Source organism: Copadichromis virginalis, linkage group LG7 (assembly GCF_057382275.1).
Source record: "Copadichromis virginalis isolate Kocher_CV1m ecotype Utaka linkage group LG7, C_Virginalis_male_GT1.1, whole genome shotgun sequence".
Lineage (NCBI taxonomy): Eukaryota > Metazoa > Chordata > Actinopteri > Cichliformes > Cichlidae > Copadichromis > Copadichromis virginalis.
Window position 1 is genome coordinate 13104140 of NC_140624.1, and position 13137 is coordinate 13117276.

Below are 13137 nucleotides of genomic sequence, written 5' to 3' on the forward strand. Positions count from 1 at the left end.
ATATTGGTTTGGCAGTTTTGAAAAGCTGATGCTGAACAGTGCTTTCTAAACATAATTTGTTTAACATAATTTGATATTTAGATGAAGTGAAGTCATCGTTCTTAATATGCATTTCATTAATATACAAATGCATTTGCTTAAAAAAACACAGACACACATGAACAGACAGTGGGGAGCATTCCATCTGCAGTGTCTAAGAATGCCAACCCATATAACCACAATAGGCCTACATACACAAGCTAGAGACCAAACTTCAGGTTTGTGCAACCGCATTGAGAATAAACTCTGGCTCTCTTTCTCTCTCACCCACACACAGACCCTTATCTTTCCACTGCTGTAGCAGCAAAGGAATGTCAGTGGGCTTGCCAGTTATTTAACTGCTGCAAGCACAGTGTTCTGTGCCAACATAAACTAGTGACTAATATATTAATTGTACTGTATGTGCATATAGTACGTGAAAGTTAATTTTATTTTTCAACTTTAACTTCACTGATATCTATCAAGTAAAGTGAAGTACTTCGCATACTATATAGTACACTCACCAGCCACTTTGTTAGGTACTTATGTTCAACTGCTTAACACCAAAAGTTAAGTCACATAGCAGCAATTTACTGCATTTAGACATACAGATATGATGAAAAGGCTGCCTGCTTAAGTTAATATCAAACATCAGAATGGGTTTCACAGTGATTTAAGTGACTTTGAACGTGGCATGGTTGTTGGTGCCAGATGTGCTAGTCTGAATATTTCCAAAACTACCAAACTACTGGGGTTTTCCCACACAACTATCTCTAGGGCTTTCCGAAAATGGGCCAAAAATGAGAAAAGATCCAGTAAGCTGCAGTTCTCTGAGTGAAAATGCCTTTGTTTATGTCAGAGGTCAGAGGCCAATGGCCTGGCTACTTTGAGCTGATAGGAAGCCAACAGTAATTCAAATAACTAATTGTTACAGCCAAGGTATGCAGACGAGTATCTCTGAATATACATCACGCTGAATCTCGAAGCAGATGGGCTACAGCAGCAGAAGACCAGATTGGATGCCACTTCCGTCAGTCTCACCAAAACTGGACAATAGAAGATTGGAAAAATATTACCTGGTCTTGATTTCTGCTGTAATAGAACAATAACAGGAAAGCATGATTCTATCCTTCCTTGTATCAGCAGTTCAGTCTTGGGTTGTTGGTGTAATGGTGTGGGGAATATTTTCTTGGTACACTATGGGCTCCTTAATATCAACTGAGCATCATTTAAATGCCGCAATATTGTTGCCGACCATGTCCCTCCATTTATGACCACAGTGTACTCATCTTCTGATGACTGGTTCCAGGAGGACAAAGCTCCTTGTCACAATATTCAAATCCTCTCAAACTGGTTTCTTGAACATGATAATGTACTCAAATGGCATTCACAGTCACCAGATCTCAGTCCAATAGAGCACCCTTGGGATGGCAGATTCTCATAATGGATGTGCAGCCAATAAATCTACAACAACTGTGTGATGCTATCATGGGATCATGGACCAAAATCTCTTAACCGACAACAAATGCTGTTTCCAGCATCTTGTTGAGTCTATGCCATGAAGAATTAAGGCAAAAGAGTATCCAACCCAGTACTAGCACAGTGTACCTATAAAGTGTCCAGTGAGTGTATATCTGATGTTTTATTGTAAAATTATTATAGTTTGTTGGATCAATTATTTAGAAGATTTCAGAGGGTAAATGACTGAACTGAACAAATATAGTAGCTGTTTTGGGTGAGCTGGAGTGAACCAAAGAAACACATTACAATGCTTTTGAACAGATGGCAGTCAAACTGAGGCCCAAGGAAAAGAAACAAGAGAGAGAAGTTTTGAAAATGCTGCAAAATTAATAGATTTATTTAATTTTTAGCTATTTGAAAAATGTAATACATTTTACATATGGAAAGATAAAATAAAATCTATTAAATAAGCTTTCTCTTTTCTTTTGCACTGCAATCAAGCTTCATTCAACTACAGGTCACCTCTGACGAACAAAACAAAAAGTCTACGTATGTACCACAAACAAAGTTACAAAACTTTCAAAACATGCTTTTATTTATATTTATATTTTTTACATTTTAGATATGATGACACTTGAGACGTCTACATTAAAACAATGCTAGAACAAAGCACTACCGGTACACCAAAAATCATACTATACAGACAAAATGAAACAATTTTGAACCTTGGTTTTAAACAACAACAACAAAAAGGGCTGAAGTCTTGTGCCATTTCTTTAACATTACAGTAGCACCAGTATACATACTGACAGTGACTGTCAGGGTATACATACACTTGTGATGACTTTCATGTGTATATTCACTGGGGTGCAATGACTCTTTTTTAACATAGTTTGTTGTATGAATAATGCTGAGGTTTTACTAAGTGCAAAATTTCTCCACTTTGTCCTTTGGTATGTGCATGATCAAGGCAGAATGCTACGTACCAGATCAGCTTAAATGCAGTTGTAGAAAACAATCTTGTAACCAATGGTACTTGGTCAATGGTCATTTCACCAGATGACTTGTCAAAAAAAAAATCAAGGATTGCAAAAGGCAAAGATAAAAACTGGCTTGCGAAAACAACCGTGTTTCTCAGTTTAGGCTTCATGAGAGGGAATGGTTAAGCGTTACTTCCCCTTTGAGTTCTGCTGAAGGCAGAACGATGCAATAAGAATAGCATCTGGCTGTTTGTTCTCCACCATTGGCAAGGTACGAGAAGAAGGGGTTTACAGTAAGCAAGGTGCAAATACATAAAGCCAAAACCACAGTGTATGTGTGTGTGAGGGGCAAGGGGAGGGGTCAGACCGTGCTTTCACAAATTATTCAGTTCCATTAGAGTCTGGTCCAGCATCTGGTGCATTTCGAGGTTCTCTTCTTTAGCTTGTGATACTTTCTCTGTTAGAACAATCAAAATGAAAACATTTTAATGTCACACAAGCACACACAAGTGAGTCAGCTGGTTAGCTTGTATTAATAATCAAGCTGGCTACATTGTTCAGGTCAGTTGGTAAATCTGAGTGCTTTTTAACCCGACCTGCACAGCACTGACAGCAAACAGAAACACACAGAATAGCAAGCAGTCATGCAGATTACAAATACACTGCAACTGACACAGAACACACAGCAACAGTATACAGGTAGATTATTATAGTGTTGGTTATAACAGTTTATTAATGCCAAACTAAAGGTTAGAAAATTATATGTAAAGATAATCCCTGATTTTTACGGTTTCAAATACACTTCCACCAGCAGCGACACAGACACATCGAGCAGCACAGGCATCGTACTCGGGCAATGCAAACGGAAGAGCTTTGGAGCTTACGCTGGATCCGATTGTCATACGCACACCGAAAGCAAAACCGCAGTGAACGGAACAAACGCATGAACAAGTTAGTCCTCATTCAAGGCCACGCGAAGTTCATTAGAGAGAAGGCGGTTTTTCTCAAGTTGATGGTAGAGGCGATCTTTGCAGTCAGAAAGCAAGTTGAAAAAACAGAGAGAATAGGAAATCAGAGGAAAACAGGAAAAGAGAAAGTGGAATACCCTTTGACATCTACCTTCTCTAGAAAGGAGCACCGAGAGATTGGTTTAATCTTTGTAAAAGGTCTAAATAGCCATAATAATAGATGATATTACAAAATAAAGTATTTTGATGGTTCCTGCTTTTTCTTTTTGTCTGCAAGAGGCAAGCCAGGGCTGTGCATAGAATAAGAAACAGAAGATAGAGCATTGTGACAAAAAAAGAGCCAAAGATCTAAATCCTAAAATGGAACCATTTAAGTTGAAAAATGAAGAAACAGAAAAATAAATCATGAATTCAGTCACTACTCTGTCTTGATTATTCACTCAGTTTCCTGTAAGTATCTTTAATGTGGCTGCTAAACCTCAGCCAGTCTTTAGGCCAAATTTGGTTTCATGCTCACTCCTGCTAATCTTGATCTCTCACAATTTATGGCAATGACTTTAATACAAAGAGTCTGAATGTGTCATGGTGTATTTATTTAAATATATGACAAGATACCATATATCATACAAAGCCTGTTTGTCATAATCACTGATGTCAGTCAGTTTCATCCAATATTTCATCGTCAGATGAGGTTCCACAACTCTTACATACTGTTCTGCACGCCAACCATTACTCTACGTTGCCACAGTCTTGCTGATAACAGCCCAACACCAATTACCACCAGCTCAAACATCCTTCCTGCCAATTACTCCCATCACAATACTACATGTTCAAAAGTGCTTGCATGCATCAGTCAACTAGACTCAGATTTCAGTCAAGTATCTACAGATGCTGGAGGTTTCTGTGCTTTCAGTATTGCTGTGATATTCCTATTATATCAGCTTCACAGAAAAGAAAAACTTTGGACGAAGAAGAAAATGAGCATCGACTGAAATCCATAAAACTACACCAAGGAAGAGTGAGGACCTAGTGGTTTGTTGAGATGCAAGAAAAGAAAAAAAAAGAGAAAATGATTCAATAGCATAACTTAAAATCAAGGCTTCCTGGTTTTATTAGAGCCAGTGAAAAATAAATATGAATGAAAAATAAAAAGGACAGAGAAAAGAGATACAGCTTTACATAGAAGGAAGGACGTTTATTTTTTTTACACAACGCAGAAAGATTCTAGGATTCTGTACAAGTGATGGGATGCAAGTAATGTTGACATGAAGACATGAGGGGGAAAGGGAAGCAAAGACAGAGAGGGAAGGGGGGGGGAAATGGAGAAAAGGCTGGAGAGAGCAGACAGATGCTGCTCAGCCGGCAGGAGGCGTCTTTGATGAGGTGTAAACAATTTATCTGTGTGGAAGAGAAGAAGTAGAGTGAACCTGGGGGGAGCAGGAGGGGGACCTACGGAAATGTAAAATGCCAACCAAAATACACCAGACACACGGGAGTCACGGAAGGGCACCACAAAAACCACAATGCACAGTATAAATGCATCCTGTGTATTGGAAAACACTTGCAAACACACACACACACTGAAGGGTTGGGGCAAGTCCTTCCTGTGATTACATCAACACCTTCCTGCTACATCACGAGGTGCAGCGCTCAACTGACAGACAGTTGTGGCTCTCATCTTTACACACTGGGAATTTTACTTAGGAAAAACTGTGGGCTCAGCCACACTGGTGCTACGCTATGGCCTCTTCTCCTCACCTGGTATATTGACATAGCAAAGGAGGCTATCACAAACACATGTGTGGGCCTTTCTTCTCAACGGAAGTAGACCATATTAGTAGAAATGGGGACACTACATGTAACCATGAGGATCAGCATGTAAACCAGTTTCAGTGAAAAAAAAAATCATTATTGCAGTTTTTGTCAATCAACAGCTTGCATGCATTGCTTAAGAAGTGAAAATGTCCAACGATATTACAATGGGCATTTGAACATAAACTCATAAAAGAATCTAAATATTATCATGCTGCGTTCTGCTCATGCATGAACTGACTTCATTCGTTTTTTTCTGTACTCTCAAATGTCAAAGATACTGACACAAAAGGCATACAGTATCATCATAAGGACACAATTAAAGACAGGATTATCTATTACAGGAGCAGCTCAAGTACAGAGGGAACAAATTTCTGTTTTAAGACTTGAAACTTTATATATAAGACTATATATAAAAAAGGAATTTTAGTATAGATGAGATGTTTAGTTCTAGTGAGCATGTAAAATAATAAATGAGGGAGACAAAAGAGGTGAGACATTTGATATGTAGGTAACACAGGTGCAGGCCAGAGGCGAGAGAGGGGGCATGATGGTGGAAACAAGCAGGTACGGCAAGTAGAAAAATTACATGGAAGTCATGTCGTTGAGGGCGTGGTCCAGCTCCTCGCTGATGGCCTTGTACTTCAGTTTCTGGGCATACAACTCATCTATTGGTGGGCCAGGAGTGAAAGGTTCATGTTGGGGGTGGGGCGGGAGGTAGGGCGGTGATTGAAAGCAAAAGGTGGAGGAGGAACATGACACAAGGAGGTGGAAGGTGAAGCATCCAGACCATTTGCAGGACAGGGAAGGAAAAAAAAACATGGAGAGAGGACAGAAAAACGAGGGGGGAAAAAAGGAAACAAAGTTACACCAGAAAGACAGAGTGGATGTGCAGCAGATCTAAGGTTAGATTCTTCAGCACCATTGAGAAATGGGCTGTATTTTACTGCAATGTGGTGCTTATAAGACTAAATCAACACCTAAGCCTGATATCGCTGCTTAACTTTAAAACCACCCATTCCTAACTGGAACTGAAAAAAGCAACCAACTAAATGTAATAGTGAAAGAATAAGAAGTACCAAAATAGAAATAAGATGCTGTCTGAAAAAAAAAGAGAAGATGAAACAGGATAGAGTTCAAAAAGAAATGTGAAAAAGGGACCTAGGAGATTTTTTGAAACACTTACCCAAAACACTTCCAATGATACAATAAACATTGGAAAAATAATCATAGTAGCATTCTGAGTTTGGAGGCAGAAAAGCAAGCAAACAAAAAACCCCAAAAAGCATACCTTCCAGGTCATCAATGGTCTTCTCAAGCTTGGCTACTGATCTCTCAGCGAACTCAGCACGAGTCTCAGCCTGCATTACAGAGACAGATTCAGAAGTCAGTCCAACACTTGATGTGGAAACTTGTGTAAATTATCCTGGTGTGAGTCTAAAACACCAGATGGGGCATTGTGAAACTGTACCTCCTTCAGCTTGTCAGTGAGGACCTTGATCTCCTCCTCATACTTGTCCTCCTTCTGTGAGTACTGTGGGTCAAAAGCAACAACAGCTATAAGGAATCGCAAACATGTGCGTTGAGATAAATACTTTCACTGCATTTATAGAAATGAGTTTAAAAAAAAAAAACAGAAGTGAAGAGGCTCTTCTGCGCCCCATCCATCAAGTCTGCAGGGGAGCTGCAAGGGTTTGACAGCATGCAGTCGCCCGGAAGGATGGCACGTACCTTCTCAGCCTGTGCCTCCAGTGACTTCAGGTTGTTGGTCACAGTTTTCAACTCTTCCTCAAGCTCAGAGCATTTGCTGGTGTTTTAGGGGATAAAGTTGCCAAGGACGAGTAGGAAAAAGGAGGGAGACGACGATGGACAGATCCGAAGGTAGACACAAATAAAAAGGTGGAGGGAAAAAGAAGAAAGGAGGGGGAGAGGAAACAAAATAATAAATAAAAACTACAGGGTTTTAACAAGGAGGGAACGCCAAGTACCTCAAAAGTGCCTTAACAGAGCAGGAATGTGAGAAAACACAGTAGCAGTGTGTTTTTTATCTGTTTGGATTGAAATATCGTACTTTTCTGTGGTGTTATTCTTGCACAGCCCCTGCCATGTTAGGCATGAAACAGTCTAATTGCACTTGGAATTAAAGAGCACAATGAAGGAGAGGAGCAAGCACAGCAAGCAAAGCAGTGAGAAGAGCCACTCAGAGATACAAGTGTGTTATGCTTTCTGTTTGCAGTACCTGTATGACTGTGGAGTCTAGTGATTTCATGCTTTGCTCCAAAACCCTTAGCTCATCCTCCACTCTTCGAGCACGCCTGTTAGTGGGTGTGGCGCGCATGTGCAAGCCAAAACCATTCAAACCACGAGGGGCATGCAAATAATCAGCACATACAGTAAGAACACAGGGCACACTGTTCAAATGGAAACAACTACTAGACTTTTAAGTGTTAGCGCTCGAAGCTTCCTGAGTATTTCAATTCCAGCATACGTGCAAGTTTAAGCAAAGATTTTGTGTGTGAAAAAAAAGGCAAAAGGACTTACCCTTCTGACAGCTCAGCGCGCTCCTCTGTACGCTCCAGATCACCCTCAATGATGACCAGTTTACGGGCAACCTTTTGGTGTAGCACAACAACGTTTTTAGAAAAAAGAACCATGAAATGACTGTGAGAAAGTTAGCACTGGGTTACATCCAGCCCAGAGTGTTTCACCCGCTTACGATTATTCTTGCAACTCCGATTCTGGTGAATTATAAACAAGGTTTAAAGGATACAGGACATATTATAAACTTTCCAGTGAAAATTCAAGTGTTATAACTGGGTAAAAACAAGTTTAACAGAATGAAGAGCTCAGGGTTGTTATAACTGAATTAACGTCTGTTGCAGAGCTATCAATTTCAAAGCTAAATGCTTAAAAAAAACTCGCCTCCTCATATTTGCGGTCAGCCTCCTCAGCGATGTGTTTGGCCTCTTTCAGCTGGATCTCCTGCAGCTCCATCTTCTCCTCGTCCTTCATGGCCCTGTTCTCAATGACCTTCATGCCTCTGTGTGCGGGAACAGTCAAAGAATGTTAAGAATTAAGTGGTGAGACCTGACAGACTTCCTGCAGTTTTCCCTGAGGACCCATATGTGGTTAAATAGTAGTGCTGGCAAGTAAATCTTTAATGTGCTCCTAAGGTGAATACCTAAATGTTTTCCGATATTAAAAAAGAGCAGAGGCACTTCTACAAAGGAGTGGAAACATGTTCACATGGCCTGTTTACCTCCCTGTCTGAGCCTGAGCTGCCTCACAAAACTCACCTCTCACTCTCATCAGCAGCCTTCTCAGCCTCCTCCAGCTTGGTCAGAGCAGTAGCCAGACGCTCCTGAGCACGATCCAACTCCTCCTCAACCAGCTGGATACGTCTGTTAAGGGAAGCGACCTCTCCCTCAGCCTAAGGAAAGAAGAAACATCATGTCGGGAGATTGTTTTTGCGGGTATGCTCAACAAATCAGTCACATATAGCACAACAAGAAAGTCGGTCCAAAGAAAGCAACCGGTGAATGTATTTGTTTATTAGAGTAGGTGTCGCCACCATTGTTTTTATGCCCACTGAGAGAGTGTAATCGTGGTTGTTCTGAAGTGTTATCTGTGAGCCACCTGTTGGGAAAAGCCCTCCCACCAGGCCTACTCCTCATTGACTATGTATAATGATAATTTCCCCAAACTAACATAAGGCTGAATGCCGCGCCTCATTACTGAGCTCCCCTGAGAGGACATTAACAAGGCTCAAGTCAAAAGGGCCTGGCACAATTAATGAATTCTGAAAATGACTGCTTGCATTGTACAGCTACAAAGTAGGCTCCCTGGGGTTTGAAACATTTAAGTGTAATTTATCTGGTCATCAGTGTAAGCTATGGAATCTGTGTTAAATGAGGTGGTATCTTTGCAGAAAAGCTGATATACACGAGCACACATTGAAAAAAAAGGTGGGTCTTTTTATGATTATTCAAACGTGTAGCTACTTCTGCTTTCTGACACTGCTCAGCAGGGATCAAGACCTGCACTGGTGTCACTGAAAAGCGGATATTCGGCAGAAGCCTGCACACGAGGCAAAAGTCTTTTCAGAAGCTTTCCCCTGCAGCCTTAGGTTAAAGTGTGCAGCGCTGGGCCAGAATGCACTGGATGTTTTTAAAGCACGATGAGGAAGTTTCTAATGACCTATAAACCCATTAGTGGTCACTACTATTTCTAATACATTACAGTTTGTCAACATTAATTACAAGCTGTTACACTAAGCCTGAGATTAACTCTGACTGCTGCGAGCCTGTGCACTAAGATTTATTTCCCGTATAGATAACTACCGCTATGTTCTGTTGCTCGTTGCTGTGAAACTATATTGTCCTTATAAGGGCAAGTCAAAGAGCATAAGCTGACAGAGCACACTGGCACCTTCAAATGTTGCCACAGTGGTAGTTTCCTGGTTGCTGAAAATACTTTATTCAAATGTGTGGCCTGCTCCTGGTTGGGCTGGAGCAATGAATTAAAGGATCGCAATATATGTGTATATGTATATATATATATATATAAACAGTCAGGTTTACCGGTAAAGGAAATGCAAGTGAACTCGTTTAAGGAGATGAGACAATACAATGACACAAAGTGCCACAGTTGCTGCTGAGCCAACAGGGCATCAGCGGCCTAACGTTGCCAATTAGAGGCGCTTATCCAGGAGCAGCGGGCTATCAAAGCTTCATCTGAGACTTGCGGTGGCACACGGAGAGCCAAGTAAAAGCTCAGCTTCCAGCACTGGGGTGGGTCAAGAGCAATCCCGCTATCTCACTGTGTATCAATTCAAACTATGGCCCTACATGAACTCTACACAAGTGCACAGGAAATGATACAGAGAGAGAGAGACAAAAAGGAGGCAATTGTGCGCTCGCAGGTAGGCTCTAAGCGCGGTAAACATGCTTACTTGTTCCCTGGCTTTCCTGTGCGCAAGCAACTCCTTCTGTAATCTCTCGGCTCTGTCTTCAGCACCGTCTGCCTGCTCTTGTAAGGATTTGATCTTTCGTTTCACTGCATCCAGCGATGTCACTCCTGCCATTGTTTATGTACCGTTGTATATACTTAGATATATAATATAAAAAACAGGACTACACTTTTGCGCTGCAGCACAGTTTCCGAGAATTTCACCAGGAACGAGGTGACGTCCTTGGTTGTGCAGAGGGCTGCGTGAAGAGAGGCGAAAGAGTGCGCAAGCCTTCTGGAGACGCACTGTGCAGTGAATGTATTTACCAGGAAGTACGGTGATTTCAAACGAAGCATGAAAAAATAACCGGTATCCTGCGGGGTTGTACAAAACTTTAGACCGCGATAACATGCTGCACTGCCACTATAAAATAATAAAATGTAATAAAATGTAAAAGATACAAAATACCAATGCTGTTTAATGACGTGAACACACCCAGACCCACACACAACGGAGCGTACTCGTAGCGTACACTGTGCTACAGCCCCCTCTGCGGGTCAGCCGCGAGCAGTACATACGTGGCAGTGAAATGTTTTGGAGAGTGCAGGACATTCAATAAGTCTTCACTGGCTACAGTAATTACAGGCTGCCGTTGAAACTTTGCAAATATCACGGAACAACCAATCCTAAAATATGTAAGGGAAAAACAAGTCCATAAAACACAAGTAGTAGTTAAAGTTGCTCGAACAACCCACAAACTATCTGGTAAATATCTTTTTCTTTTGGGGTGGGGTGGGGGGTGGGGGGGCACCACAATACGCTTTCTATAGGGAATGAAATGTCCAATCAAATACGAGCTGAGAAGACTCAATTACTCAATTGACTTTTGACCCACTTTGGCCTAACCACCCACCTACCCCCTACTTTGAGATCCAATTAAAAGATTATTACAGCTTGTTTCCCCTCTGCAACCGGATTCGTCTGATTGAGTTTTATAAGCAAACGTCTCTATCTGCCGAACTTGATGTTGGCCGTCACCTCTTGTCATTCGAGGGACCCCTGTCGTAAAAACCTAACTTTATGAGGCCATTAAGATGACAAAATCTAAATTCTTTACATAATTTATTTTATTTATTTATTTCTTTTTGTCACGCATTTATTACCAAGGGGATAAAACAGTGGGGCAACAAAACAAAGTTTTCTTCTTCTTTTTTAAAGAACTTTTTATTCAATCGAGAAAAAAAAATGCTGCAGCTTTCTTTTCCTTTCTTTTTTCCTTTTTAATTTGTGTGCTGCCCAAGACTTTTTGATAGGGAACCGTTTTTTCCTTTGGTCAGCAAAGAGCGCAGCACGCAGATGTGAGCTCTATCTTGACCATATATAGCAGTGGGCTATATTTATCTAGGCGCTTGAGCTTTTTGGGAAGGCTGTGAGTTCAGTCTGCATGACTTATCGCTCTGAAAAGACCTAAAAGGCGGAGATCACGGTCCATAAACACGAGAGATTGTTACAAATTTGTACAGAAATACCGACGAGGCTCCAGGGGAGGATGAACTGAGTTTAAAAATAGATGTTTTGAAAGTGCTATATTTGAACAATTAAACCGACTTTCTTTGGACTGTGATTGTGCGTGTGACAATTCAAGAAACGACAGTTCCAACTACGGGTCTAAATGGTTGATTAAAAACAAACAAACAAACAAATAAATAAAAGTTTGTAGTGTATCAGCTTTGGGGAAAAACCCATCCACAGATTGGAGCAGTGGTGGTGAACTGTCGCTTCCCTTAGAGGTGGCAGAATGAAGATGTGGGGTAGCGTGTAGGAATGGTGCCATTGTAAATCCCTTCCTTACTTACATCGGTGGCTTTCTTCTCAGCCAGCTCAAGTTTCTCCTGGGCATCTTTAAGAGCCTCGGAGTACTTGTCCAACTCATCCTCAGTTCCCTTCAGTTTCTTCTGCAGAGCTACCAAATCGTCCTCAAGCTGAGTTTCAGTGCAGGACAGTTTCAGGGGTGATCAGCGGAGGGTCGGAGTTGCGTGAGCGCGCACAGGCGCAAAAGCGCATACACACAGAGAAGAGAGAGAGACAGGGGACAGCACACGGAAAAGAAAGAGACAGGAGAAAAGTTAGGGAAGCCCATGCACTTCAGGATCAGATACCTTGGTGGCGACCTCCTCAGCAGTCAGCAGCTTTTCTTCAGCTGTTTGGAACTCCTCGAGCACTTTATCTCTTTCGTCCTCAGTTATACGCAATTTCTTTTCCATCTCTCTTATATCGTCCTCTAACTTCACATGCATATGAACAAATTATACAGTTAAACAGAATATAACAGAAACATGCAGTTTTCAACGATCAAGTGACATTTCTCTTAAATTGACTTAATCAAAAATGATTTCTGGGTTATATGGTTTATGGATTACATCAACAGTTGCTAAAACAGTGGAGAGGATGATTTCTTTTTTATCATTCTTCAAAAATGACATTAAAAATGCAAAAAAATGTTTAAAGGATGGATTATTCTTAATTTTAATCCTTAACTGGGATTATCCATGAAAATAATTAATCCGTTTTAAGGAGGCGGTCCATTTAAACTGGTATTCCTGCATTTTTACTGCATCTTTCGGGTTTTCCCACAAAAGGAAGAAGGACAAAAAAAAAAAAAAAACAGCCGACCTGTTTGCTTCTGTCCTCTGCTGCTTTCTTGTCTGACTCGGCCTGCTCAGCTCTGTCCAAGGCATTCTCCTTGTCGAGCTTGAGCATCTGCATCTTCTTCTTAATGGCATCCATGGCTGCTTAGTGTTGTTCGGCGGCACCGACAAAACGTCCAACGGAAAACCAAGGATAGAGTGGGAGAGGGGCTGGGGCGTCTGTGCCTAACTGAACGCTAAGCTGGAGTGCAGGCTCTGCCTGACTTTGCACTGTCAAATATGTACTTTCAAGGTGGTGGTGG

The 13137-nt window shown here is 41.3% G+C and overlaps 1 protein-coding gene across 6 annotated transcripts; it reads right to left on the reverse strand.

Moving 5' to 3' along the window:
- Positions 1–1855: 1855 nt before the first annotated feature.
- On the reverse strand, positions 1856–13127 carry tpm1 (tropomyosin 1 (alpha)). 6 transcript variants are annotated; one of them, XM_085461839.1, is made up of 10 exons: positions 12861–13119; positions 12347–12472; positions 8536–8669; positions 8162–8279; positions 7781–7851; positions 6971–7046; positions 6711–6773; positions 6531–6600; positions 5829–5907; positions 4521–4825 (listed from the first exon to the last, which is right to left on the reverse strand). In XM_085461839.1, exons 1-10 carry the CDS (start codon positions 12972–12974, stop codon positions 4822–4824), a joined length of 855 nt encoding a protein of 284 aa, XP_085317965.1. In that variant the 5' UTR covers positions 12975–13119; the 3' UTR covers positions 4521–4821. The 6 variants fall into 6 exon arrangements, with proteins under 6 accessions (XP_085317968.1, XP_085317966.1, XP_085317965.1 ...); XM_085461836.1 differs by lacking the exon at positions 12347–12472 and adding an exon at positions 12044–12169 and having other exon boundaries at positions 12861–13114; XM_085461842.1 differs by lacking the exons at positions 4521–4825; positions 5829–5907 and adding an exon at positions 1856–2916 and having other exon boundaries at positions 12861–13127.
- Between the last annotated feature and the right edge of the window lie 10 nt (positions 13128–13137).

Coding starts and splice junctions, on each gene's coding strand:
- tpm1 (XM_085461842.1), bottom strand. CDS start 12,974: ATGGATGCCATTAAGAAGAAGATGCAGATGCTCAAGCTCGACAAGGAG. Junction 12,473..12,860: donor CAGAGGACAGAAGCAAACAG/GTCGGCTGTTTT, acceptor ATGCATGTGAAG/TTAGAGGACGATATAAGAGA. Junction 8,670..12,346: donor CTGAGGAGGTCGCCACCAAG/GTATCTGATCCT, acceptor TTCTTTCCTTAG/GCTGAGGGAGAGGTCGCTTC.